A 27,608-nucleotide genomic window follows, 5' to 3' on the forward strand; every position below is an offset into this window, starting at 1 on the left:
AACCACCCACTCTCTGAATTATTATTACCTGGAGTTCTACCTCCTCTGTCTTCTTAAATGCAACTGTCTGACCACCTACACCCTCTCTCATTATTTCATCTTTCAATGTCACTCCAAAACACCTAGCAGCATATCACATGATTCACTTAAGTGATATTTAATACCATACCTATTTTTAGACCTCTTTAACATTCATGTTCATCAATCATTCTTTTGTTTCCCTATCCACTAGCTAGGGAACTGATCTGCCCTTCAGGCTAGTACTGAGGCCCCATCTCTCCCATACAAACATGGTGATTTCTCATTAAACACAGAAAAAACAGGGAACACATCTAACTTACTTTGCAGTTTCAACGTTTATTTCTGATACCAAAACTTGACAGCACACAAGGGAGGGGGTAAGCAATAGACAAGGAACAGCAAATAAATTTTTTCCTGCATGCCACTTTCAGTCAACAGGATGTGGCTCTCTAGATAGCTGCGTTTAGAAGGATTCTGAGGCTTCATCCTCACTCAGGGGAAAGACAATTGCAATGGATTAGCAGTATCTGTAAACATAAAAAAGAAAAAAGATTAAAAATCAATGCATATACCAAGTAGTAAGGAATATAAATAACAAATACTGCTTCCCCATACTTCCTTCATCTCATCACCATGGGTTTCTTAGAACTCCCAGCTAGAGCACATAAAATACATTCCCATGGACTCTATAACTCCCAGTGACCCTAAGTGCCCAATCCAAAGTGATATACCTACCCAAAATCTCACTCAACCCAGAAGAAACCGATGGCACCAAAGTTGGCAGCAAAGTTGGCACTGGCTGTACCACCAGGGCCAATAATGGGGCCGGCAAAGGTCTGAGGAAATCTGGAGCGAGCATTCTGGTGGTATCTGGCCCAGAAGGTAAATGGGATTCTGGACCAGGGATCTCCAAAATCTCCTTCCTCATCCCACGTCAGCAGCTCAAACTCAATGTCATCCCAGCTCCAGGGCCCAGATACGGCCTCATCTCCAATCCCCATGCGGGTTCTCGCCTCAGCCCGTGCCTCAGCCTCGGCTGCAGCAGCATCCAAAGCATCCAAGGCCTCATCTGCGGCCTCCATGAACTGTGCAGTCCAGTCACGAGGGTCTCTCTTCTGAACCTGAGATGAGGAGTAGAAAATAAAGCCCATGATAGTATTAGTTAATATTTATGAAGCACCCACTATATATTTAGCACCCTACTTTGTGCTACTGTTTACATAGTAACAACAAGAAATGCCACCAATAATGTGGCACCTACCATGTGCAATACCTAAGAAAGATCTCATTCCTGCTCTGGACTTTTCCCAGCCAGTCATACTTCATCCCTTAACCTATCAAGTCTAGAGCTGTTCCTCTATTACCTCTGCAATGAATCGCAGCACTTTCATCTTGCTAGTCTCATGGTAGGATCGGAGGCCCCAGAGGAACTCATATTCAGGAGGGTTGCTGTTGGGTACTCGTCTGTAGTCTAGATACCTTAGAAAAAGGAGAAAGGCCTTTGTTTCTACCCAGCCAAAATGAGAGTCCATCAATGCATAATAATCCGAGATTCTGACACCTCAGATTTCAGGTAGCAACTCCCTCCAGTCTCATTCCTAAACACCGATTATTTACCCTCTAATAATCAGGCCTTCAAATTCCTGTGCTTCTATACCAAACTGTCACCTAGGACTGGAGGATGACTTATGTAGAGTCATAGAAAGGACAACACTTTTTCATCCCCTCTGCCACAGTTCTAACTCCAGGTTCTTACAATCTCGTTACTGAACCACAGATAGGCCCATTGCAAAGCCTCTGCTAAGCCCAGCCTTGGGAATATCTACTGGGGGTGTGGTGGACAAGCTCCACTTGCAAGATAACTATACTGCAGGAAAATTCAGCCACAAGGAATATACTCAGTAAATACTCCTGTGTATATATGTGTGCATATGCATAGGTATAGTTAATATAAGAAATGAGCAGCATGGGAAGGGCTTTCTGAGGCTGACCAGCACACAGAATACACAAGGACAAAGACAAAGCCGCTTAGGCATCACTTACTTTTGTTTTACAAATTCGTAAGTGAGAAGCTTCCTCAGATCTCCAAGGAGGGGATGTCTTACCCTGAAAGCAAAAAAAAAAAAAAAAAACCAAAAAAACAAGAAGATCCAGAATTAGAGACTATGACGTTGCCCAAAGGAAAGAAAAGTTTTCCAGCACAGAAGTCAGAGATAAGAGAAGAGGCAGAGATCAGGACTATTTCCCCATCCACCCAGGTCATATCCTTGGGCTCTGTACCTCCCCAAGCCAATTCCCTTAGACTACCAAGTTGATGCAATCCTGGAACCATCCTCTGTTGCCAAAGGATCATATAACAGGCAAGAGATGAGAGAGCCCAATCATACCCAGGACGCAGTCCCATCTTGCGTAGTGCCTCCCAGAGGACAGCTGCAATGGGAGGCAAGGGGAGACAAGGGATGGAAAATGAGCATGTAAATCAGGTGGTAGCCAACCCCCAGCTGTTGGCCCGGCCACTCACCTTCACTGGCACGGTTGCCATTCATGAAGATGACACCCAAAATCACTAAAAGGAGACCCAGTTTCGGTGTGTCTTTGGTCCTAAAGAAGTAAAAAAAATATATATATATATTTTCAGCAGTCATTTACACAGGCACCCCAGGCAGTTTACCCATCCAGCTTTCCTAGTATTCTCAGCTAGGACACAACTCTACCCCAACTCTGCCCATGACCTGCTATGTGACCCTGAATCCTGAACCCTGATCTACTTGAAACTCTCAGGAATAAACCACCAGAGAATGGCAATGTTTCCCTTCCTTTCCCATCTTACGTTCCCAGTATGCCAGCCAGGGACTCAGGGGTGCTGATGAGAATATACAGGTGTTCTTCCTTGTCAATTTCTTTCAGTTGAATTCCAAATTTCTACAGGGGCAAGAAAACAACTATGAAATTACAGAATCTAGCATAAGCATACCCATATTCACTCCCTGTGATCTGCACCAAACTCCCAATAGGAATCCCATGAATCTTTTAAATCAAGACTTTCTCATAATATCTATCAAAGCCCCTCCCTGCAAACCTTTCCCCATCATACTGTCCTTCAGGGTTGCCTTCTCACCTTTTCCAGGACAAAGCACGCACGTTCAATGATTTCTGGATACACATCAGTGTATTCACGGATGATATCCCTCAGCATTTCTGCAGGTGAGAGGAGGGAGCATCTGAGCTGAGCAGGGGCCACAGAGCTGTGGCTTTGCCACCCCTACCCAGCGGAGCACAGTAAGTGAAAAAGGAAGACTCAACCATGGAAGGAGAGGATTGAAGGGGAGGGAACATAGAAGCACAGAAATATCCACAGAGAATGGGGTGAGGGGAAGGGCAGATCTCTGGAAGAGGTTACTGGATGCCTACCTGAGCGCTTGATGGGCACCTTTGTGTAATCTTTAAGCATCAGGTACTTGACCAACTTATTTGCCTGAGAGAGAAAAAGGAAATCATTAAAGTTACAAGATACTGACAGAACACTTGCTTGAATTATAGATGGAAGTACAACAAAAAAAAAGAAGCGAGGGTGGGTAGGGAGAAACAACTGGGGAGTTACAGTTCTTACTCTTTCCTGAAGAAGGGCCACATCTCGGGGCTGTGAGGCACCCAGGTTCTGTGAGGCACGCGAATTAGGAGAGGGGCGCAGGTTCGGTGAGGGGCGCAGGTTTTGCCAGTCTGGTGGAACTGGCCAATCAGTGGGGATCCAGTCAGGTGGGAGCGGCCAGTCAGTGGGGAGCGGCCAGTCAGGTGGCAGTGGCCAGTCAGGGGGTAGTGGCCAGTCGGGAGGGCCTTGCCAATCTGGAGGACCTTGCCAGCCTGGTGGAGTCTGCCATCCAGGTGGGGTCTGCCACCCAGGTGGATTCTGCCAGGCCAGTGGGTTTGGCCAGACAACCGGACCAGGCCAGACAATGGGGTTCGGCCAGATCACTGGGTTCTGCCAGATCACTGGGTTTGGCCAGATCACGGGGTTCTGCCAAGCAACTGGGTTTTGCCAGGCTGGTGGGGTCTGCCTAGCTGGGGGGCTCTGACGTGCTGGTGGGGTCTGCCTGGTTGGCTGATTTTGCCAGCCTGATGGATTCTGCCAGGCCAATGGGGTCTGCCAGAGCACATTGGGGGGTGCGCCAGGTGGGCTCTGAGTGGTAACTGGAACTGGTGCAGACCTCCAGGTCCCTGGAGCCAGTGGGGCCCGCCTCTGATCCCCACTGCTACTCTCTTCCACATTCAAGTTATTAATCTGCATCATCAAAGAAAAGGAAGGTCAGGGTTACCAAGTGTTTCTATATCCTTACCATATCTATTTCAGGAAGGCCCCCTAAAACCCTCACCTGTAGTGACAGCCTGACCTACTAGCCAATGGTCACCCTGAGTCCTGGGCTTGTCTTTCACTGTCTTCCAGGCAGGAGTTTCATCTCTGAACCAGGCCAGGAGCAACCCAAGGGTGGGGCCTGAGGCTTCTCCTCTTCCTATGTCCATCACTGGCTCTGCTTGAACCACCCTGGACAAATCACTCAAGTCACTTCACCTCTCTGGGACTTAGTTTCCTTCTCTATAAAACTGAAACTATGACCCCTAGCTGGTATGAGGTACCTTGAAGATTTAGTGAGTGAGATAACCTGTGTGAATGTGCCTAGGCCAAGATCTAACACATGGCTACTTTTAAAACAAAAATGAATTACATACGGACTGTATATATTACGTGTCTCATCTCCCCATTAGTCTGTGGACTAACAAGAATCATCATATTTACCTTATCATCCCCTACAACGTAGGTGAATACAGACAATTATATATATTTGTGTTGTCTTGTTTAGAACAAATGAACCACCTCAGAGAAGAAAGGAGAGAGCCCAAAGCAAAGTAGAACTAGCAGGGATCTCACCTTACGGGTCCTCTTGCCCCGAATTATAGTCCTGGACTCCAGATTCTGAGCCTGGGAACCATCTGCAGATGTCTGTGCAGCTGCACCATCAGATTCACAGATACCTGGGCTTGGGTCAGCCTCTATGTCAGCGTGGGAAGTGGCCATCTTGGCTTGGTTAACATTCTGGGTCTGGGTATCAGGAGTTGGGGCCGTAGTGGTGTCATTCCAAGCCTTGAAGGCTGTCTTGGGCTGAGTGTTGACCATCTCACCGGCATTGAGAGACTGAGAGAAATTGTAGGCCGCATTTGGGACCACTTTAGTAGTGGTATTCTGGGCCTTAAAGGCCATCTCCGACTTGTTGGCAGTTAACTCACTGGTAGGGGCTGCCTGGGAAAAATCATAGGCAGTATTTGGGCCCTTTGCGGGGGCATTCTGGGACTTAAAGGGTGCTGTAGGCAGCATGTTGGAAGTCTCCTTGGCATTAAATGCCTGGGAGAAATCATAGGCAGCATTTGGGCCTTTTGTGGTGGCATTCTGGACCTTAAAGGCTGCCTTAGGCTTAGTGGCAGTTGCTAAAGCCTGCGTATCAGCCATCTCACTGACTGCTGGGGGCTGTGAACTCTGAGGGCTAGCATTCGGTGCACTGGCAGCTGCTGTGGCCTGGTTGGTAGGCGGAGCCTCCGAGATCTGGATGGCCTCCATCAGGGTCTGCATAAGCAAGGTGCTGTCTTCTACGGAGGCCTCAGCCTGCAAATAAGGGGTAAAAATTAAATCTCTGGGCTTCCAAAGTGGGGTTGGCAGGGTGAGGTGGGGGGCAGAATGTGTAGGGGAGGTGAGGCTGGTTGGTGCAAAAAGAGAAGGTTGAGTAAGACATCTAGAGGCCTGAGTGGCGTGAAGGGGTAACAAAATATCTGATAGGGGTTGAGTGAAGCAGGGGCTAAACAAGGAGTGGGGCCAAATGAAGAGAGGGGACAAGTGTGGAGGGGGGCTGCTGATCTAGGAGTGAAGTTAGAGCAGAGCAATGCAGCCAGGAGTAGGAGCCGGAACAAGAGTGCCGCCTTGAGGAGTTGAGGAAAATAAGGGGGTCGCAGGGGGTGGGGAATGCAGGAGAAAGGGAAGGTGGAGGCAGGAGGTTGGGGGAGGGGGTGGCAAAGAGCTCCATAAGCGTCAGGACTATGGGGGGCGGGGGGCGGGGGGGGGGGGAAGGTTCCTTACTCAATCGGCATTCTCTGGGCAGATTGCCCTTACTATTAACAGGGTCTCCCCTTTATCTGAAGGGGAACTGATGGCTGAAAAGGGATGACACCCCCCCCCCTCCACACACACCTTAAACCATGGGAATTTGAAAAATGACGGAATCTAGGCATCAAGAAGGCAACATCAGATCCAAGCGTCTGGACAGCCAAAGGAGCCCCGGGGGAACTGTCGGCTAGGGAAACGGTGGGGTGGGGAGTGGAAATCTCACCTGGAAGCCGAGGAGGCCCGCACCACAGTCCATTTTCTGAGACATGATTCTTGTCCCTCTGGCAAGAGCAGAGCCTGGGGGGTGTGGAGGAGGAGTTGGGCGTTATACTAGAGGGCAAACGGGAAGGAACGAATTTGGGGAAATGGTGGTGTTTGAGGTTTGATTGTGGGGGCGGATGAGGGGCTGAATATGAGAGGAATGGGCCAGATTGGAGTGGGAAAAGTGAATGGGTGTCCGGATGGAGGTTCTGAATCCTGAGAAGCTACGAAGAGAAGCTTCAAATCGGGATTCAGATAAGAATTCTGAATCCAGGCAGATTGAGTTGGGATTCGCATTTGGGAAATTGAATGGAGTTTTTGAATAAGGAGAATCGTATAACAGTACAGACCGAAGTCGAGAAATCTGCGGAGGTTTTGAACGATGGGAGGGGTTTAGAGAGCGAACAGGGATTCTGAATAAGGGAGAATCGGGTGAGGGGTGTAAATCGGGGCTTGGGGAGTGGAAGAGGGATAAGAATCCGGGATAAAGGGATCGGGATGAAAAATAGGGGGCCCGCACCAGGGGGCAAGATGCCCTATCTGGGGGCTAAATCTCACCTTGCCTCAGGCCCCAACCCCAACCCCCTCGTAGCCTCCCTTCTTCACGACTCAGAGGATCGGGATTGCAGTTTTCGGCTCTCAGCAGCCGCACCCTCTCCTTGTCCAGGAGAAAATGCCAGCGCGGCAGCTAAGACGACCCCGCCTCTTCTCCTAATATACCACCCACCACCTCAGATAGTTGTACGCATGCGCAAGAACTGATCGACCAAATAAGAGTCCCGCCCGCTTCCCCAACAAAAGCTTCGCCCTGAAGGCTATGCTGAGCATGTGCAGTGGGAGGCAGTCCCGCCCCTTTGCCAACACACCATCCCATCACCAACCAGGTTGACAGTATGCTGCGGCCCCTCCCCCAAACAGATGCGCTGTGCCTCTAGATCCCACCCCTTGCCCCACGCAACGGCCCCCCTACCTTTTCCGCAATGCGTCTCTGTTCTTTCCCTCCCCTCTCGTGGCCCCTCCTGTCAGTCAGCATACATCAACCACCCGCTTGTCTAGCAGCATTTAGGTCACTATTAAAGAGGTCTCTGTGTAGGGTCTCTAATTGCAACAAGTGCCAGGCTCCTGCTAAAAATAATCTCATCCATTTAGGGACCTAGGAAAATGGCCAGAGAGGGATACATTAATGGAGGTAGAAAAAGTCTGTGCCTGCCACGTGACCCTACAAGATCTCCTCCCCACTCAACAGCTTCCAGACTCAAACATTAGCTACTTTCTTGCCCTTTGTGCAGCTCCAGCTGTTTATTTTGTGTGGGGAGGTGGGGAGGGATGGGCACAGCTTGTACTTCACAGCAGGATCTATGCTGGGGCTTGTTTTCCTCTCACAGAAGCCCTGAGAAGTGGATATCAGCATCTCCATTTTACAGATTAAGATAATGAGGTACAGACATATTGCATGAGCTAGACAAGGACAGTCAGTAAACGGAAAATGAAAAATGTGGGCCTGGTTTTCCAGACCCTAAAACCCAATTTGCACCATTGCTGGCTCAGGGACTGAGACACCCTCACTTCTTCAGTTTGAGCAAAGATTAACCCAACCTCCCCTGCTCTGTCAACATCTGTCCCAAACTTGAGCTCATGCTCTGCATCCTGGAGAACACAGGTGGGGCCCCAGCACCCCCTCCCGGCCCCTGCCTGCTCTATGTGGTCCACCCAGGTGAGCGAATTGCTCTTTGGGGTCCACTCTCTGATCCGACTGTCAGGCATCTTTTGCTCTGAGTGGCACAAATGTCCCTGAGGCCTTCTTGGTGCCCTCCAGAGCGGCCAGGACACTCAGGTACTTGTGTGTCTGAATCATGGCAAGCCTTGACTGAGAGTAAAATGTTTGCCCTGGTTCCTTCCGGGGCTGGGCCTCAGTTCCTGGGATGGAGTGTTGGGCCAGTTTGTCACTAGCTGTGTGAGCCCACTCAGGCCACTGGAATTATCTGAGTCTGGCTTCTCAACATGCAAAATGGGAAAGACAATTAGCACTTACTGGGGTCCTATGCAACGACACAAACTGTGCTTCAAGAATAGAGAGGCTCAAAAAGGCAGAAAATGTTATATAGATGTGAAATGACTCAAACTGAACTGATACTTTCCAAAAATCCAAGGTACATCTTTGTACCTTTCACATTTATTCTGGCATCAGCTCCTGCCAGGAGCCAACATACAAAAGGAAGCTAATGATGGGAAGTACTGCAGCATTTGGTCCCCAAGGGCCAACATCAATTCTGCCTGGCTGGATAACTTTCCCCATCTGTTGCATAGCAACCTCCTCTGTCAGCTGCCTGTTTTTTCTCAGCACTTCCTCTGAAAAGTGTCTGCAGTGGGACGTGATCAGACTCAGGAAAGGAGGCCTAAAACACCATTTTATATGCTTTCTGTTCCCATATCTATTATCTCCAATCTTGACTTCTGAATTCTAAATCTGTAATCTGACAACCTACCCCACTCTTGGCAATTGTCTCTGTATTTTCACAATTAACAGGTCCCATATATCCTCCTCCTCACCAACACTGTGTTTGCCCTGTCATGCCCTTCTCTCTCCATTAGAATCCTTTTAGGGAGATGGATTTTTGTTTTATTCATTGCTGTATCCTTAGAACTTAAAATGATGCCTAGTGTATTTTATATGCTCAAAAAATACTTGTTTAATGAATGAATGAATACCACCATCCATTCTGTTGTTTATACAAGAAACCTCAGAGGCATTCTTGTTTCTTTCCTGTAATGAATTCACTTACTTTTCCTCATTACACAAATGTATATCTGTTATTAAAAATTCAAACATTACCTTAGTATTTCAGAAATTAAATAGCCGTCACTCCAGATTTCACCACTTTGAGGTAACTGTTAAGGTTTTGTTGCTAATTTCTCATACAACACTTTATGTACATATATTCTTACATAAATGGGATTACATTATATATGCCATACTTCGAATTGCATTCTTTTATTAATACTTACTGCCTCCCACTTTCTTTTACCTCTACCCTCATCTGAGACATGCATTTTAAAAACCATTTTTTATATTCTATCATGTTCAAAAAGTCCTTTTTTATTGTTTTACAAAAATGAAGATCAAATTATATATATTTTAATCTATCTTATTTATCTCAGTTAATGTTAATCCACCTCTGATTCATTCTTTTGCATTGCTGCATACTATTCCATGATAGGGATGGACCACAATATATTAAATCATTTCCTCATTGATGATAATTCATTTTGGTTTCAGGTGTTTTGGTGTGTGGAGGGAGCACATACTGACAACATTGCAATAAAATACTTTTACATATATCCTTACGTTTAATGCTTAATATTTATTCCTGAGACATCAGATGCCCAGGATCAATACACTCTACAGTGTTTGGTATCATAAGCCTTTTCCAATTTTTTTCCCAACCTGATGTGTGTTTTATTGGTATCTCCTTGTGGTTTTAATTTACATTTCTGTTAAGTAATGGAATACATATTCATATGTCAATGGACCTACTGGATTTCTTTTGTAAAGTGCTTGTGCAAGTCTTTTGCCTATTTTTCTTGTGTTGTCTTTGTCTTAATTATCTTGGAGATTTCTTTGAACAGTCTTACAGATGCTAATTGAAATCCCGTAGGACTAGATATATTGCAAATATTTTTTTCACATTTTGGTAAGGTAATACAGTGTGTATACTCATATTACGTAACAGTTCCAACTGCAAGAGCCACCTTAGCAGCTAAAAAACTGTGACCTAGGATTTACCAATGGTAGGGTCCCGAAAACCACCCTTGCGTTCAATGATTCACTAGAAGCACTCACAGAACTCAGGATAGGTGTTACATTCAAGGCTATAGTTTATTACAATGCAAGGATACCAATTTAAATCCACAAAGCTAAAAGGTGCCTAACTCACATGTCCAGGAGAGAACAGGGGTGAGCTTCCATTTGTTCCCTTTCAGTGGAATTGTATGGCCAGTGCTTAATTCTCCCAGCAAGATGTGTGACAAACCTGATCCCTTGTGCCTGGGATTTACTGGAGTTTAGTCACGTAGGCATGGAACACCTGGGTGGCTAACCTTAGCTACTCAGTCGCCAGCCTGTGCCGAGGTCAAACTAATGCCACAAGGCTCAAGGCCCTACTATAAATCACACTCTTAACATAAACCATCTGTTGACCCAAAGCCCCGGCTGAACAAAAAGATTCTAATCAGGCATAATATGCCAAAGGTTTAGAGGTTATCTCCCAGGAGCTTTTCAAGAGCTGGATCTTTCTTTGGAATGTGCAGACATTTTTTTTGGAATGCTCAGGGTCTGAATACCTCAGACCTGCCGAGTCAAGTCTTCTATTGCACAAACAGTCATAATTCCAACCTAACATTTGAACCTAAAAGGAGGGATTCAAAGATGGAATTCAATGCCATATCCATGATGCTGGGAGCAGGAACTGCAAGAAAATCCAGTTTCTAGGTGCACCATTAGGTAGCAGGGCCAAGGCAGCACCCAAAATCCCGTGTTGAGTGGTGGCAGTAATGGTATCCAAACAGCTAATTTTTATGGCATGATTTTTGAAATACAGCTGGGCCAGCTGCTTTTAGCAAATTACTTTATTTAATTCTATTATTTTAACATATTTAAGAATTTTTAAAAATTAAAATTAATTACAGATATGCAGAAAATTGCAAAGATAGTAGAGAGAGGCCTTTTGCACCCTTCAGCTGCTTCCCCCAGTGGGCACATCTATAATACAGTGGGCACATCTATAATACAGTATCAAAACCAGGAAACTGACATTGGTGTCACGTGTGTATCACTCTATGTTACTTTATCACATGTGGAGGTTTCCATAGTAATCACCATAACTATCAAGATACAGAACTATTCTGTCACCACAAAGATTTCCCTGTACTATACCCCTTTATAGTCACACTTAACCCCATTTCCTCCACTATCCCTAACCCTTGGAAGACATTAACATGTTCTTTCTCCATTTCTATAATTTTCCCGTTTTAGGGAGGTTATAAAATTGAAATCATATGTATCACATTTTGAGTGACTTCTTTGACTCAGCGTAATGCCTGTGAGATATATTCAAGTTGTGTGTCTTTTCCTTTTTATTAGTGAGTACTATTTGGTGGGGCTTCTCAGGTGGCACTAGTGGTAAAGAACCTGCCTGCCAATACAGAAGACATAAGAGATCCAGGTTTGATCCCTGGGCTGGGAAGACACCCTGGAGGAGGGCATGGCAACCCACACCAGTATTCTTGCCTGGAGAATCCTCATGGACAGAGGAGCCTAGAGAACTACAGTTCATAGGGTCGAAAAGAATCAGACATGACTAAAGCTACTTAGCATGCATACATGCACTCAATGGTATAGATGTGCTACAGTTGGTTTAACCATTCACCCGCTTAAGTACATCTAGGTGGTTTCCAGTGTGGGCTATTAGAATAAAGCTGCTGTAAACATCTGTGTACAATTTCTTCTGTGAACATAAGTTCTTATTTCTCTGGGATAAATGCCCAAGAGGGCAATTGTTGGATTGTGTAATGAGAGCATGTTAGGTTTATAAGAATCTTGCCAAACTTTCCCAGTGATTGTATCATTTTACATTCCCAGCATCAATGTGTGAGTGGATCTATTTTCTCCAAATCCTTGCCAGCACCCATTGTATTTTTTTAGGCATTCTGATAGATGTGAAATAATAACTCATTGTGGTTATAACTTACATTTTCCTAATGGTTAATGATGTTGAATATTTTTAACATGCCTATTTTCCATTGATATATCCTTTTTGGTGCAATGTTTCTTCATGTCTTTTACCCAGTTTTCTAATTTAATTGCTTGTGGTTTTTTTTTTTAAGTGTTGAGCCTTGAGAATTTATATATTTTATGTATAAGTCCCCTGTCAGATACATGGTTTGCAAACTGGTTTCTCCCAGTTTGTAACTTTTGTCTTCATCCTCTTTAAGAGAGTCACATGGCACATTTTTTAGAAAGTCCAGTTTATTGATTTTTTTCTCTTCTAAAGATCTGTGTCATTTCTAAGAACTCTTGAACAAGCCCTAAAGATCTGGAGATTTTATCCTGTATTATATTCCAGAAGTCTTGTGGTTTTAACTTTTGTATGGAAGTCTATCTTCCATTTGGATTTAAATTTTGAATGAGATGTGAGGTCTAGGTTGAGTTTTATTTGGGGGGATGGGAGAGGAGGAGCTATAAAAATCCATCTTATCATTCCAGCACAATTTGTTGAAAAGATAATCCTCCCATTGAGTAATTTTTGCACCTCTGTAAAAGCTCAGTTGACCATACTTGTGTAAGGCTATTTCTCAAGTTCTCTATCCTGTTCCATTGGTCTATGTGTCTACTCCTCCATCAATACCGCAATGGTTTTGATTACTGTGGCTATACAATAGTCCTGAAGTTGAACAGAATTTTGTTCTTTTTCAGAATTATTTTATCTGTTATTCTAGTTCTTCTGCTTTCCCATACATTTTGGAATAATTTATATCTACAAAGTATCTTGGGTTCATTCCTTGGGTTGGAAAGATCCCCTGGAGAAGGAAATTTCAACTCGCTCCAGTATTCTTGCCTGTGAAATCCCATGCACAGAGGAGCCTGGTGGGCTACAGTCCATGGGGGTCACAAAGAGTAGGACATGACAGGGCACGCACACACAAAGCATCTTACTGTAATTTTGATAGCAACTGCATTCAACCTGTGGGCATTCTCTCCTTTTATTTTGATTCTCTTTCATTTCTTCATCAGAGTTTTTTTGTTATTCTGCCATTGTTAGGGGGAGTGTTCTATAAATATCGATTAGATCCTGTTGGTTGATGATGTTGGGTCTATCCAATTATGCTTTTTCCCAAACATGGGAAGTTTTCAGACATTTTTCAGCCCCTCCTCCTCTCTTTCTGTGACTATGATGACACCTATGTTAGATCTTTTGCAGTAGTCCAACAAATACTTGAAGCTCTGTTTATTTTTTGTTTTCAGTCTATTTTTCCCTGTCAGATATGATACTTTCTGTCATTCCACCTTAAGTTCACTAATTCATTTTTTTATTTATTCTACTTCTGAGTTCATCTATTATTAGTTAAGTTCATTTATTGGATTTTGGATTTTTCAGTTCCTAAATTTCTTTTTGATTGCTCCTTATACCTTCTATTTCTTTTGGAGATTTTCTACTTCTTTGCTAAGACTTTCTGTATTGTATGAACAGTTGCTCATTGAAACATCTTTATAATGGCTGTTTAAAAACCCTTGGAGATGATTCTAGTATCTGTATCATCTTGATGTTGGTGTGTATTGACTGTCTTCTCTCATTCAAGGTGTGATTATCATATTTCTTGATATGACAAGTGATTTTCAATTGTATCCAAGATATTTTGCATCTTATAAGGATCTGAATCTTATTTAATCTTCTGGCTTATCACATGTGAGCGGAAATTCATGTTCCCACTCAGCCTCCATTGACACCTGGGAGAGAGGGGCTCCTTGTTACTGAGGGATAAATGAGAGTTCCAGCTCCATATTAAGCTTGTAGGCATACTGCCCTGACTGGAAGAGACCTGGGCTCCTAATTACATAGCCAGAGAACTCACACCATGCCATTGTTTGGGATCTAAGCTCCCTAGAAAGCACACCATCTTATCTTCTACTTTCAGGGTGATTTCATGTTTAGATTATATAGAATGCACCCAGGGACAAACATGGAAGAGTACATCTACACCATTTATTCCTTCTTGCTGGAAGTCTAAGTCCCCAATTCAAGTATTTTTTTAAAAATTATAACTATTGAGATCTCTAATGCAAAATCATACTATAAAAATAATTTGATCACTTAATTTACATTAAAAATTACACTACATTTTCCGTAAAGGAAATCAGTCCTGAATATTCATTGGAAGGACTGATGTTGAAGCTGAAACTCCAATACTTTGGCCACCTGATGCCAATAACTGACTCATTTGAAAAGACCCTGATGCTGGGAAAGACTGAAGGCAGGAGGAGAAGGGGATGACAGAGGATGAAATGGCTGGATGGCATCACCAACTCAATGGACATGAGTTTGAGTAAACTCTGGGAGTTGGTGATGGACAGGGAGGCCTGGCATGCTGCAGTCCATGGGGTCACAAAGAGTCGGACATGACTGAGTGACTGAACTGAACTGAATTTACATTATATATTACAGTTATTCTGATGACTTGGTGAAACATCAAAAAAGATATTAAGTAATAATCTCAGTAAGTAATATCCCTTTCTTTTTCTTGAAATGATTTTACCATTTCACTATTTAGAATGTTTGTTGCTTTTTAATAAGTAGTTTTTAAACATCATATTTAGTAGTTTATTCCTCTTATTTTACTTATAGTTTTTCATGTTTCTTTCTGCCTTGTTCCCAAATCCTATTCCTGTTGATTGTACCATTTTAAGTACACCTTGGTTCCATTCTATTCTCTTACTTTTTATCACCTTGTTGTTAGAAGCATGAAGAGAGGGAGGAATGAAGACAGAGAAGTTGAAAAGAGAGGGTATAAGAGAAAGAAAAGGGAGGAAGGAAAAAAGAAAAAGGAAAACTAATAAAAGAAAGAATTAATGACAATAGCAACTGCAAGTAAATGGAATTAAGATAATGAGAAATAAGAGAATGGAGAAACAATGGATACTAAGTTAAAATGGAAAAAGCAGGAAGAGAATAAGGAAGTAGAATGCAGAAGGGAGAAGGGACGTAGGATGGAAGAGTGTGTAAAAGAAATGGAAGGAGATAAAACAGGTTAGGGGTAAATGAAAAAGAAAGGAAAATAAATAAGAGGAAAGAAGAAAAAGAAGAAGAATGTAGAGAAAATAACTAGGGAGAAAAGAGAAGTGTCTGAAGTAAGAGGGAAAAGGTGGAGGAGGAGGAGTGATGTGGAATCACACTTCATTAATGGCAGCTTTCACTCTGCAGAAAGAAGAATGCTTAATATTAGAAGTTCTTTCTTTTTGCTCCTCAAATACCTAGTTCCCTTTATATTTGGTACTCATCAAAGTATCAGGGGTCATTTCTCACATGATGTCACTCTTGCCTGGAGGTAAGACCACTGTGGTTTTCAATCAATAAGAGCCACATGGCCCATGTTTTGAATAGCATAAATTTGTCTGTGATACTCAGCATATATAGGGCTTCCCAGCTGGTGCTAGTAGTAAAGTAACCTCCTGCCAATGCAGGAGACATAGAGAGATATGGGTTTGATCCCTGGGTCAGGAAGATCCCCTGGAGGAGGGCATGGCAACAAAATCCAGTATTCTTGCCTGGAGAATGCGTTGGATAGAGGAGCCTGACAGGCTATATAGTCCATAGGATCACAAAGAATTGGACACAACTGAAGTGACTTAGCATGCATACACTCAGCATTTATCACATACTTTCTGCTGCTGGTTCTTCATCAGGTATGGATATCATCTGACAAATCAGGTATGCAAGAAATGCAAGTTTTTTCTCTGCAGTTTAGCTTGAATTCTGTCAAGTTCCCAATCTACTGAGTGACTGAAACTCAACTCCAGCAATGTGAAGTTCTCCTCACCTCATTTATTGGGGTTGTGTCTAAATTATGGTATCTCAGTGTCAAAACATCAGGATGGGTGATATATGTTGGGTATCATATACACATGCCGGCATGATATGATGTCGTATTTGGTTTGCCATTGTTTGTCCAAGCGGGTAGCTATTGAGTTGAGCCTCAGTTTCTACCACAAAGCCCTGATGGGGTCTCACTCTCTCTGAGGGTGTCATATTCCGCTCATATACATGGGAAATACCCTGCTACTCCTATCATATGCTCAGGATTTTTCATCTCTGTGAGGCTGTCTTTGATGAACATACTCTTCTTATACTTCCATGATATCCTGAGCTGAGAGAAACTATGTGAGGAGACCCAAAGCTCAGAATGCCTACAGACACCACACAACCATTTCTATTTTGTAGTCTTGTTCTCATCCTCTTCCTGGCCTTTCCCAGGAAGTGAGACACAAGGCCACACTGCTAGAGGATCTTACAAACCTATCTGGGGTTTCTTCCCATCACTAGAATACAGGGTCTAGGGTTCTCCTTTTTTTTCAGGAACCCACAATATCAACTGACTCTTTATTTGCATTTCTTCACAAAACAATGATTGTGAGGCTAGAGACAGTCTTGAAAATAAGTGCTAACAACAGAAAAGCTAAACAAACTAACAGTCAATGACTTTTCTTGTACTCAACAGAAAAATGAGGTTTCAGAGCAAATCACCATCCTGAAATACTGAAGAACAGGCAAATCAAGGGTCACAAATAAGATCTGCTTACCTAAGGCAGAAGACACTAGAGCCATAAACTTGTAGGAACTTGTAAATGAAAATGTGACAAACTCCTAGTGGCTGAATGTGGACTAAAACGAGAGTGAGAAACTCTTGGGAGTGGTAGTCCTGTTGGGGAAGCACACTTTCATGGGCTTTATTTCAGGAATCTCACCAGGTTCTCATAGTCAAGATCTGAGAAAGACCCCCCGGCTATGGCCCCAGCAGAAGCAGGGGAAGAGTCTTTGTGATTATACTTGTGAAATATACACAGATCCTTCTCCGTAACAAAGTCCTACTTTTCAAGAGGAAAAACTACCAGAGCCTTGTTCCAGCCCCTCTCTACCTTTCTTGTCTCACCTAAGGTGTGTGTGTGGCAAAGAAGGGGTGGTAGGGGTGGGGGCAGGGGAGGACTAAACAAATAGAAATACTTATAAAGGCCATAGGCCAGAGTCACAGGCCCACTAAAACACTGAAATATAATTGGAATATTACAAAACACTCCCTTTCCCCCATACCATACCATACCTTGGGCTTCACAGGTGGCTCAGTAGTAAAGAATCCACCTGCCAATGCAGGAGATTTAAAAGATGTGGGTTTGATCCCTGGGTTGGGAAGATCCCCTGGAGTAGGAAATGGCACCCCACTCCAGTATTCTTGCCTGGAAAATTCCATGGGCAGAGGACCCTGCCGGGCTACAGTTCATGGGACTGTAAAGAGTTGGACACAACTGTGCAAGAGAGCACCTACCACCATACCAACAGGGCTCAAGTATATTATAATGGATTATATCTGAATGAGCTGCAAGCAGAGACTTTATAAGGAGCCCAAAGTCAAGACGGGAGACAAAATCAAGGACACAAAAGGAATATGAAGCCTCTGCCACCTATTGCTAAACAAACAAAGCCCAACTCCTAGTAAGAGGAACATGAATCTTCACAATAGAGGCCCCCTTCTCTAAGTTACTATTACTTGTCCAGCTTTCAACAAAAGTTACAAGGCACACCAAAAGGCAAGAAGAAAAAGTTTGAAGAGACAAAGCAAGCATCAGACTCAAATATGATAGAACTATTGGAATTACTAGGGAATTTAATACATTATAATTAATATGTCAAAGAAATATCAGTAACCTCAGATATGCAGATGATACCACCCTTATGGCAGAAAGTGAAGAAGAACTAAAGAGCCTCTTGATGAAAGTGGAAGAGGAAAGTGAAAATGTTGGCTTAAAACTCAACATTCAGAAAGCTAAGATCATGGCATCTGGTCCAATCATTTCATGGCAAATGGATGGGGAAACAATGTACACAGTGAGAAACTATTTTTGGGGGCTCCAAAAATCACTGCAGATAGTGACTGCAGCCATGAAATTAAAAGACGCTTGCTCCTTGGATGGAAAGCTATGATCAACCTAGACAGCACATTAAAAAGCAGAAACATTACTTGACCAACAAAGGTCCATCTAGTCAAAGCTATTGTTTTTCCAGTAGTCATGTATGGATGTGAAAGTTGGACTATAAAGTAAGCTGAGTGCCAAAGAACTGATGCTTTTAAACTATGGTGTTGCAGACGACTCTTGAGAGTCCCTTGGACTGCAAGGAGATCCAACCAGTCTATCCTAAAGGAAATCAGTCCTGAATATTCATTGGAAGTACTGATACTGAAGCTGAAACTCCAATACTTTGGCCACCTGATACGAAGAACTGACTCACTAGAAAAGACCCTGATGCTGGGAAAGACTGAAGGCAGGGGAAGGGGACGATAGAGGATGAGGTGGTTGGATGGCATCACTGACTCGATGGACATGAGTTTGAGTAATCTCCAGGAGTTGGTGATGGACAGGGAAGCCTGGCATGCTGCAGTCCATGGGTTTGCAAAGAGTCAGACACGACTGAGCAACTGAACTGAACTGATGGCTAGCGATGCTGAGTAATATCTGAACTCTGGGCAAAAGATCAGCCATGATCACTACATTCATAAGGTTTATTTCTGCTGATGAATTTTCTGGTGTTAGCAATATCTGAGGTCTGGTTAAAGGCTCTTCAATGCTATTTGCACATGTTTTCTCACCATCATGACCTTCTTGGTAACTTATGATCTCCGCAGTTGGACTGAAGCTATAATCATGTGACCCACATCATGGACTCTCTGTCTTATGTATGGATTTATCCTAATGTAAGACAGTGTCTGAGATTAGAGCACAGTTACTCTAACACTTACTATAGTCTTGGAAGCTCTCTGGTTGGGAGCCAATTCTGTATCTATTCCAAGGCTTAAACATCTATCCTTTGACAGGAGGTTAATCTGCCTCTTTAACCTGTCTTTACACTCAGAAGCTCCTTAAATTCAGAGTCATGAAGAGTGACCCTTGAAATATGTGGTCACATTCCCTATGATCCAAAATCTTCCTCCAATCCTTGATTTTGAATAAAGTTCTTTTTCTTGATCAGGCTCTTTCTCTTTATAACACAAATTTTAAAGTACAGCCATCACTTATATCTGATACATGGCAGCAGCGAAGAAATCAACCAGCTTAAAGGAGAAGAGCGGAAGAATAATGAAGAAGAGCAAAAGGAAATGGAAACAAAAATGGAAAGAAAGTAAAGAATTCTTTAACAAGTCTCCTCCACATAGCTTCCTGGGAGGCAAGCTGGAGACTCGATTTACACTCCAACCTGACAAAAACACTTAAAAAGACAGGACCAAAAATGTGAAATATATATATTTTTTAAGACACTAGACATTGGGAAGTGAAAAACAGTGATCCCTAAGAGATAAAGGAAAATGAGGTAAACCTTTACAATTTGGGGGAGTTTCCAGTTTGTGGTACAATGAGGGAGAATGCAGTCAAGCCTCAGAGGATTCTGTTAGGTGACAAGGATAAGACCAGAAAAGACCAAGGTGGTTGGAGTTCAGAGAATACTAAAAAGGAGAAAGCTGCACTTAGGGAGCACTCAAAAAACCTTTAAAGGATTGCCATAAAATATTCAGGAGAGTACTGATTAGTGAATGCACTTAAAGAAATCATACAAGGCTAGGAGAAGAACCACCTGAAAGTATTAGAGGGAACAAGTGTCAGAAGCTCAAACAGGTCTGTGGATCATACCTGTTCCCACCATTCAGAGCAAAAAAACTCATAATTCCTGAGGCATGGGTTATTCAAACAGGTCTTGCTTCAGTACACTGGGATAATTCAGCAAACACTGTCGTGGTCCTGCCTAATCAATCTTAAAAGCATGGCTTGAAAAAGATTTAACTGCTTCGAAGTAACTGCTTCTTGTAATAAAGCTCAAGAAGATGTGTAATAAAACTCAAAATGGATTAAAGACCTAAATGTAAGACCAGAAACTATAAAACTCCTAGAGGAGAACATAGGCAAAACACTCTCCGACATAAATCACAGCAAGATCCTCTATGACCCACCTCCCAGAATATTGGAAATAAAAGCAAAACTAAACAAATAGGATCTAATGAAACTTAAAAGCTTTTGCACTACAAAAGAAACTATAAGTAAGGTGAAAAGACAGCCGTCAGATTGGGAGAAAATAATAGCAAATGAAGAAACAGACAAAGGATTAATCTCAAAAATATACAAGCAACTCCTGCAGCTCAATTCCAGAAAAATAAATGACCCAATCAAAAAATGGGCCAGAGAACTAAACAGACATTTCTCCAAAGAAGACATACAGATGGCTAACAAACACATGAAAAGGTGCTCAACATCACTCATTATTAGAGAAATGCAAATCAAAACCACAATGAGGTACCATTACACACCAGTCAGGATGGCTGCTATCCAAAAGTCTACAAGCAATAAATGCTGGAGAGGCTGTGGAGAAAAGGGAACCCTCTTACACTGTTGGTGGGAATGCAAACTAGTACAGCCACTATGGAGAACAGTGTGGAGATTTCTTAAAAAACTGGAAATAGAACTGCCATATGACCCAGCAGTCCCACTTCTGGGCATACACACTGAGGAAACCAGATCTGAAAGAGACACGTGCACCCCAATGTTCATCGCAGCACTGTTTATAATAGCCAGGACATGGAAGCAACCTAGATGCCCATCAGCAGATGAATGGATAAGGAAGCTGTGGTACATATACACCATGGAATTTTACTCAGCCGTCAAAAAGAATTCATTTGAACTAGTCCTAATGAGATGGATGAAACTGGAGCCCCTTATACAGAGTGAAGTAAGCCAGAAAGATAAAGAACATTACAGCATACTAACACATATATATGGAATTTAGAAAGATGGTAATGATAACCCTATATGCAAAACAGAAAAAGAGACACAGAAATACAGAACAGACTTTTGAACTCTGTGGGAGAAGGTGAGGGTGGGATGTTTCAAAAGAACAGCATGTATACTATCTATGGTGAAACAGATCACCAGCCCAGGTGGGATGCATGAGACAAGTGCTCCGGCCTGGTGCACTGGGAAGACCCAGAGGAATCGGGTGGAGAGGGAGATGGGAGGGGGGATCGGGATGGGGAATAAGTGTAAATCTATGGCTGATTCATATCAATGTATGACAAAACCCACTGAAATGTTGTGAAGTAATTAGCCTCCAACTAATAAAAAAATTAAAAAAAAAAAAAGAAGATGTGTAATAATACAAAAATAGCACCCAAAGATAAACATTTATACCAAAATTTTATCAAAAAGTGGAGCTCATTATGTCTGGCATCCAATTAAAAAAAAATCCAGGCATATGAAGAAACAAAATAACATGATCCATCATGAGGAGAAAAAAAAAATCAATCCAAACTGACGGAGAACTTATATAGATGCTATATTTAGCAGATAACATATATTTTTTCCATATGACCAAAAGGCTAGAGCAAACAATGGTCATGTTAAGTAGAGAAATGATATATAATTAATAAGATGCATATCACAGGTTTAATGGTTAAAACCATAATAACTGAAATTTTAAAATATACTGGGTGATTCATTTCAATGTATGGCAAAAACCACTACAATATTGTAAAGTAATTAGCCTCCAACTAATAAAAGTAAATGGAAAAAAAAAACACTGGATGGAATTAACTAGAAAAAGATTAGTGAACTTGAAGACATAACAATAGCAAATATTCTAAATTAAAGTTAATTTTTTTTAAAAAACAGTGCACAAATGCCCTTGTTTATCCTGTTTCCTCTTTTGGGAACACTTTTCCCCCATCCCAACCATCCATCATCTTTCATCCAGTTAACTCTGACTCTGCCTTCAGATCTCGGCTCAATCATCACTTCCTCTGTCTTTGACCTCCCTGAGTAGATCAGCCTCTCTTTAAACCCATTCACAGAACCACGTACTTCCCCTCCACAGGAGTATCAACTTCACAAAATTTTGGTTTGTGATTAATGTCTGCCTTCTTCACAAGATAGTAAAATTCAATGACGATAGAGAAAACATGTTTATTTTTGCCTACCGCAACATCATCCCAAGCATCTCAAATTATGCCAATTATATAGTACCCTGAATCCTGCATCTCTCACATCTGATATTTTAGTCTATTAATTATACCTTCTCTTCTATATCTTCAACCTCTCTTTGTCTACCGGCTGTATCCTACCCAACATCTTTTCTTATTTAGATAAAACCTTTTTTACTATGGGTGATAATGTTCCCAATGCTAAACTTATATTTCCCAGACAACCTTGCAGATACTGTTGGTCATGTGTCACAGATCTGTCCACTGGACACTGGATGTAGGTGGAAATTGTTGGGTAGGATTTGGGGGAAAGCTTTGTATAAAGGAGAATAACTCTACTGACAAGATGTTTTGCCTTCTCCTCTTCCTCATCTTCCTACCTGGAACATAGAGTTGCAGCAGTCATTGGGCAACTATGATGGGAACAACATGCTAAGTAAAGGTCATGGAACAACAAACAATAAAATATGTGGTAGCTAAGATATTGATGAAAACCATGGAAATCTTGGACTTTATACCACTGGATTTGTTTTGGGTAAGATAAAGCTATCCCCTATAAGCAACTTATTTTTCAGGTCACTGTTACTCATACCCAAATGCAGTTTCAAATGCCTATCACAAAATATGAAATCTCTCTCTGACAAACATACACAGTCTTTAACATACTATCTCATCCATACATTATTCCTTCTATGACTTATATGATAATGACTGTAATTTATGATCTCCATATACTATCCCAATTCTCTAAACTCTCATACTAACACACAACTGTCATTACTACTCCCATTTCTGCACATACATTGTTCTGTCCTGTGTTATCATACACACAAGAGTCCATACAGTATCACAATACCCACTGTCAAATACGACTACCTCTAATCAATTTACATTATCACACACACCATCTCCATCACTCACAGTCACATCTACCATTACTCAATCCCTACACTATCACACAGTGCCTATCCACACCTACTATCACACATACAGTCCACATCCCCACTATAAAACCTCCATCATCCTCCAAAACTCCTTTCCCACATGCTCATGTCATCTCCATATCACACACTCACAATGAATATCCACATCACCTCCGTCCTCACACACATACTTGTGCCATTCCTCACTGACAGTCAGAAACTGCATTTTCCCAACATACACTTTATTCAACAACCCCACTCAGACACTCATGATTTCCATGCTCCAAATGATCATGTTATCATTCTCCGCTGTCAGGCATGCTCACTATCTGCCCCCACAAATCGGTAACACTTCTCATTACCCCCAGCATCACATACAAGCATACAAATGCCCTAACCGTATCATTTCCACCATGTACCTATCTTCTACCATCACACTACATTTTCCCCATTCCATCCACTGTCTACATCCTCTTATTATTGCTTGAAATGCGCCATCCACATTTTCAAACACACAAAGGTCTCAATGTCTCATTAACTTCATGTCCTTTCTCACTATTGTCTCTCCTACCCTACTCTTTCACACATCCATTCACATGCACAATTCTCATCTTCCACAGTATGACATACACTGTGTCCCTAACTATCATTATCACATACATTCTGATCTTGTCCTGTCACTATCATTCACATTGCCCAACTTCATTTCCAGTGATTTCATACCATCCTCCACTATTCACATTGTCCCCACTGCCACCATGATCACACAAACCCTGGCGCTGCACCACCACACTACCCCACTGTCACTCAATACTTTTCCCATTTCTGCATCAAATACATAGCTCAGATCATCCACAATTTTATACATGGTGCCAATCCACTGCAAACTTTCTCATTTCTTCTTTTTTCCCCTTCCTTTCTCTTCTCTCCTGCCCCTATACCACAGCTCTCCCAATATGAGGATATTACATGAATGCAAATATAATAGGGAAATTTCTTACTTGAAGCCTCATTTCAGAGCTTTAGTAACCAGAAGAACATATCTTGCTCAAAAGGTAAAATATTTAGAGTTCCAACTTGATAGTTAGTTGTGAATGGATTTCTTTCAGTACATTTGCCTTTAAGAAGCATTTCTTCATGTTTTGTTACTGCATTTAGATGAAGTTTTGAAATGTTCCATTGACATGACTTTAATATGATACTATGCAATTATTTGCACTATACTTTAGTCTTCCCAAAATATCCCAATAGCTTTTTTTGTGTGAACCTAAAAGCAAAATTGTGATATTTTTGGTACTGAAGAGGATAGACAGTTTCAAGTAAATGGCAATACTGAATATATCACTGAGCTATGTTAGATGGGACACTTAACCTTTACTTCTCATGTTTCCATGTGGAAGAACTTCAACTAGACTAACACTCCTGCTTTTCTGCCCATGGGAGGAGAAATGAGTTATATGTCTAGTGTGTTTAGGAGAAATATCTGAGTAGATTTGCCTTCGGCCCTTGTTCTCTGCTTCCCTTTTAGTAATCTGTGTGTCTACAGTGAACATGCATTCTGACTGGCTCCTTGCCGTGCAAGAAGGGGATTACTTTTGGCCTGGAGTCTTGTGGTTTTGCAGTTGTCTAAGTCTGCCTAACTCTGGGGTCCACACTAATTGGAAGTTCACACTAAAACCACCTTCTCCAAGCAGCTTTACGAGTAATGAAGATAATGTTTTGATCTCCATCTATGTGATTCTTACATTTATCTTTCAATTGATTCTGAACCTGGGCAAAGGATACAAGTGTTATTTACTTCAGTTCAGTTCAGTTGCTCAATCATGTCCAACTCTTTGTGACTCTATAGCTGCAGCACGTCAGGCCTCCCTGTCCATCACCAACTCACGGAGTTTACTCAAACTCATGTCCATCAAGTTGGTGATGACATCCAACCATCTCATCCTCTGTCATCCCCTTCTCCTCCTGACTTCAATCTTTCCCAGCATCAGGGTTTTCTTCAAATGAATTAGCTCTTCACATCAGGTGGCCAAGGTATTGGAGTTTCAGCTTCAACATCAGTCCTTCCAATGAATATTCAGGACTGATTTCCTTTAGGATGGACTGGCTGAATCTCCCTGCAGTCCAAGGGACTCTCAAGAGTCTTCTCCAACACCACAGTTCAAAAGCATCAATTCTTTGGCACTCAACTTTCTTTATAGTCCAACTTTTACATCCATACATGACTACTGGAAAAAACATAGCCTTGACTAGACAGACCTTTGTTGGCAAAGTGATGTCTCTGCTTTTTAATATGCTGTCTAGGTTGATCATAACTTTCCTTCCAAGGAGTAAGCGTCTTTTAATTTCATGGCTGCAGTCACCACCTGCAGTGATTTTGGAGCCCAAAAAAATAAAGTCTGTCACTGTTTCTCCATCTATTTGCCATAAAGTGATGGGACTGGATGCCATGTACTGATCCCTTACAATTCCTACATGATGCAGACCACTGAAATCACATAAATTCTCTTTACTGGCTTTATCCATCTTTTAACATGAACAAGTTTCTAGGTGCAGTTTGTTTTTTATTAGCACTTAAGACAAATACTTGGCAGCAATTAAAGGTCTGTCTAGTCAAGAGAATGGTTTATCCAGTGGTCATGTATAGATGTGAGAGTTGGACTATAAAGAAAGCTGAGTGCCGAAGAATTGATGCTTTTGAACTGTGGTGTTGGAGAAGACCCTTGAGAGTCCCTTGGACTGCAGGGAGATTCAGCCAGTCCATCCTAAAGGAGATCAGTCCTGGGTGTTCATTGGAAGGACTGATGTTGAAGCTGAAACTCCAATACTTTGGCCACCTGATGCGAAGAGCTGACTCATTTGAAAAGACCCTGATGCTGGGAAGGATTAAGGGCAGGAGGAGAAGGGGACGACAGAGGATGAGATGGCTGGATGGCATCACCGACTCAATGGACATGGGTTTGTGTGGACTCTGGGAGTTGGTGATGGGCAGGGAGGCCTGGAGTGCTGCGTTCATGGGGTCGCAAAGAGTCGGACATGACTGAGCGACTGAACTGAACTGAACTGAAGATTAAATCTAAACATGAAACTTTACGTCCACCACCACTAGACTTCCAATTGCCCTGGACTAGGGAGTTCAAATTCTTAAGGGATAGAGATATTATAGTACAGTAGGTGTTACTTAATTAATCAGGATGGTGGGAACTAAGCACCAACTGGATCTATGTTCCTTGGCCACACTGATAAGTCTTACTAGAGCATAACCAAAATAACTCTTTCCTGGGATAGGATGACAAACCTTTATGTGAGATATTAGAAATAAAGTTAATATTCATCTAAATGTATGGAAGCCTTGTTAAAGTAAGACAGATTATACATCAGTGAATCATTTCTTAAGGTGTAAAAAAACCTTTTAATAAACAACTAGAATTTACTCTGATAGGATGTTCTTGTTAACAAGTTCTCTGGAAATTCAGACCTAACAGTCATTTTGGCTATTTTTTCCCCTTTTGCTAGCTAGCTAGCTTTGTGTTAGCTTTCAAGCCCTTGCATACAAACTTAAATACTGTGCTTGTCTTCTATTACTGAAACAACACCATTTCAGAGTACAATTTGTGTCCAAGGTAAGTAGGGCCAAATAATGGAATTTTCACAGTTTTTGCCCTAGGACAATTTGTGTTGTAAAGAACTGTTCTCTGGAAATAAAGCAGACTGGACTTTACATGTGATCTCCTTTGCATAGGAACATTTTTCATACTTGTACATAGCTGGGTGCTCTAGTGGTACTGACCTAAATATACCCTCTACAGCCTACATTGGAGCCAATAGTGATCATAAAAACAAATACACATATAAAATATGCCTCAGCAAACAAAGAAAAATAAAACAAAACTGCTGAACAAGATATGTGAAAACCTAACTGAAGAGTAATAAGAATACCTAAGGAAAGTCAAGCACAGCACATATACCAAAACCTTTCTGAAGCTCAAAGCTTAAAAAAATTCCAATTATATAATAAAATGACAGTCACTGATGAGCCCTGAAATGAGTAAAATACTTAGGAATAAACATAACTATGAAAGTGAAAGACCTATACTCTAAACTAGAAAGCACTATGGCTTTGAGATGGTGGAGTAGAAGGATGTGTGCTTATCTTCTGTGAAAGCACCAAAATCTCAACTAGCTGTTGAACTACCATTGATGAGAAGACAATGGAACCCACCAAAAAGATACCCCACGTCCAAAGACAAAGAAGAAGCCTCAACAAGATGGTTGGAGGGGCACAATCATGATATAATCAAATTCTGTACCTACCAGGTGGCAACCCACAAACTGGAGAATAATAATACCAAAGTAGTTCTCCCATTGTTGTGAAAGTTCTGAGCCCCAAGTCAGGTTTCCCAGACTGGAGATCCAGAAAAGGGGCTGGGAATTCCCAGGGAATCTGACTTTGAAGGCCAGTGGGATTTGAT

The 27,608-nt window shown here is 42.1% G+C and overlaps 1 protein-coding gene across 2 annotated transcripts in view; it reads right to left on the reverse strand.

The window, feature by feature from the left end:
• Positions 1–337: 337 nt before the first annotated feature.
• MAGED1 (MAGE family member D1) overlaps positions 338–27,608 on the reverse strand; it is a 77,064-nt gene continuing 49,793 nt past the window's right edge. The window contains exons 1-13 of one of the 2 annotated variants that reach the window (XM_043895145.1): positions 6,989–7,203; positions 6,393–6,466; positions 4,946–5,674; positions 3,632–4,300; positions 3,433–3,496; positions 3,140–3,219; positions 2,852–2,943; positions 2,543–2,622; positions 2,409–2,451; positions 2,065–2,127; positions 1,386–1,500; positions 757–1,142; positions 338–548 (exon numbers count right to left, since the gene is read on the reverse strand). In XM_043895145.1, the coding sequence (XP_043751080.1) occupies positions 765–1,142; positions 1,386–1,500; positions 2,065–2,127; positions 2,409–2,451; positions 2,543–2,622; positions 2,852–2,943; positions 3,140–3,219; positions 3,433–3,496; positions 3,632–4,300; positions 4,946–5,674; positions 6,393–6,437 (2,358 nt within the window). In that variant the 5' untranslated portion in view covers positions 6,438–6,466; positions 6,989–7,203 and the 3' untranslated portion in view covers positions 338–548; positions 757–764. Of the gene's footprint in view, positions 549–756; positions 1,143–1,385; positions 1,501–2,064; positions 2,128–2,408; positions 2,452–2,542; positions 2,623–2,851; positions 2,944–3,139; positions 3,220–3,432; positions 3,497–3,631; positions 4,301–4,945; positions 5,675–6,392; positions 6,467–6,988; positions 7,204–27,608 lie in introns of those variants that run through there. The other variant, XM_043895146.1, reaches the window with a different exon arrangement.

Source organism: Cervus elaphus, chromosome X (genome assembly GCF_910594005.1).
Source record: "Cervus elaphus chromosome X, mCerEla1.1, whole genome shotgun sequence".
Taxonomy (NCBI): Eukaryota; Metazoa; Chordata; class Mammalia; order Artiodactyla; family Cervidae; genus Cervus; species Cervus elaphus.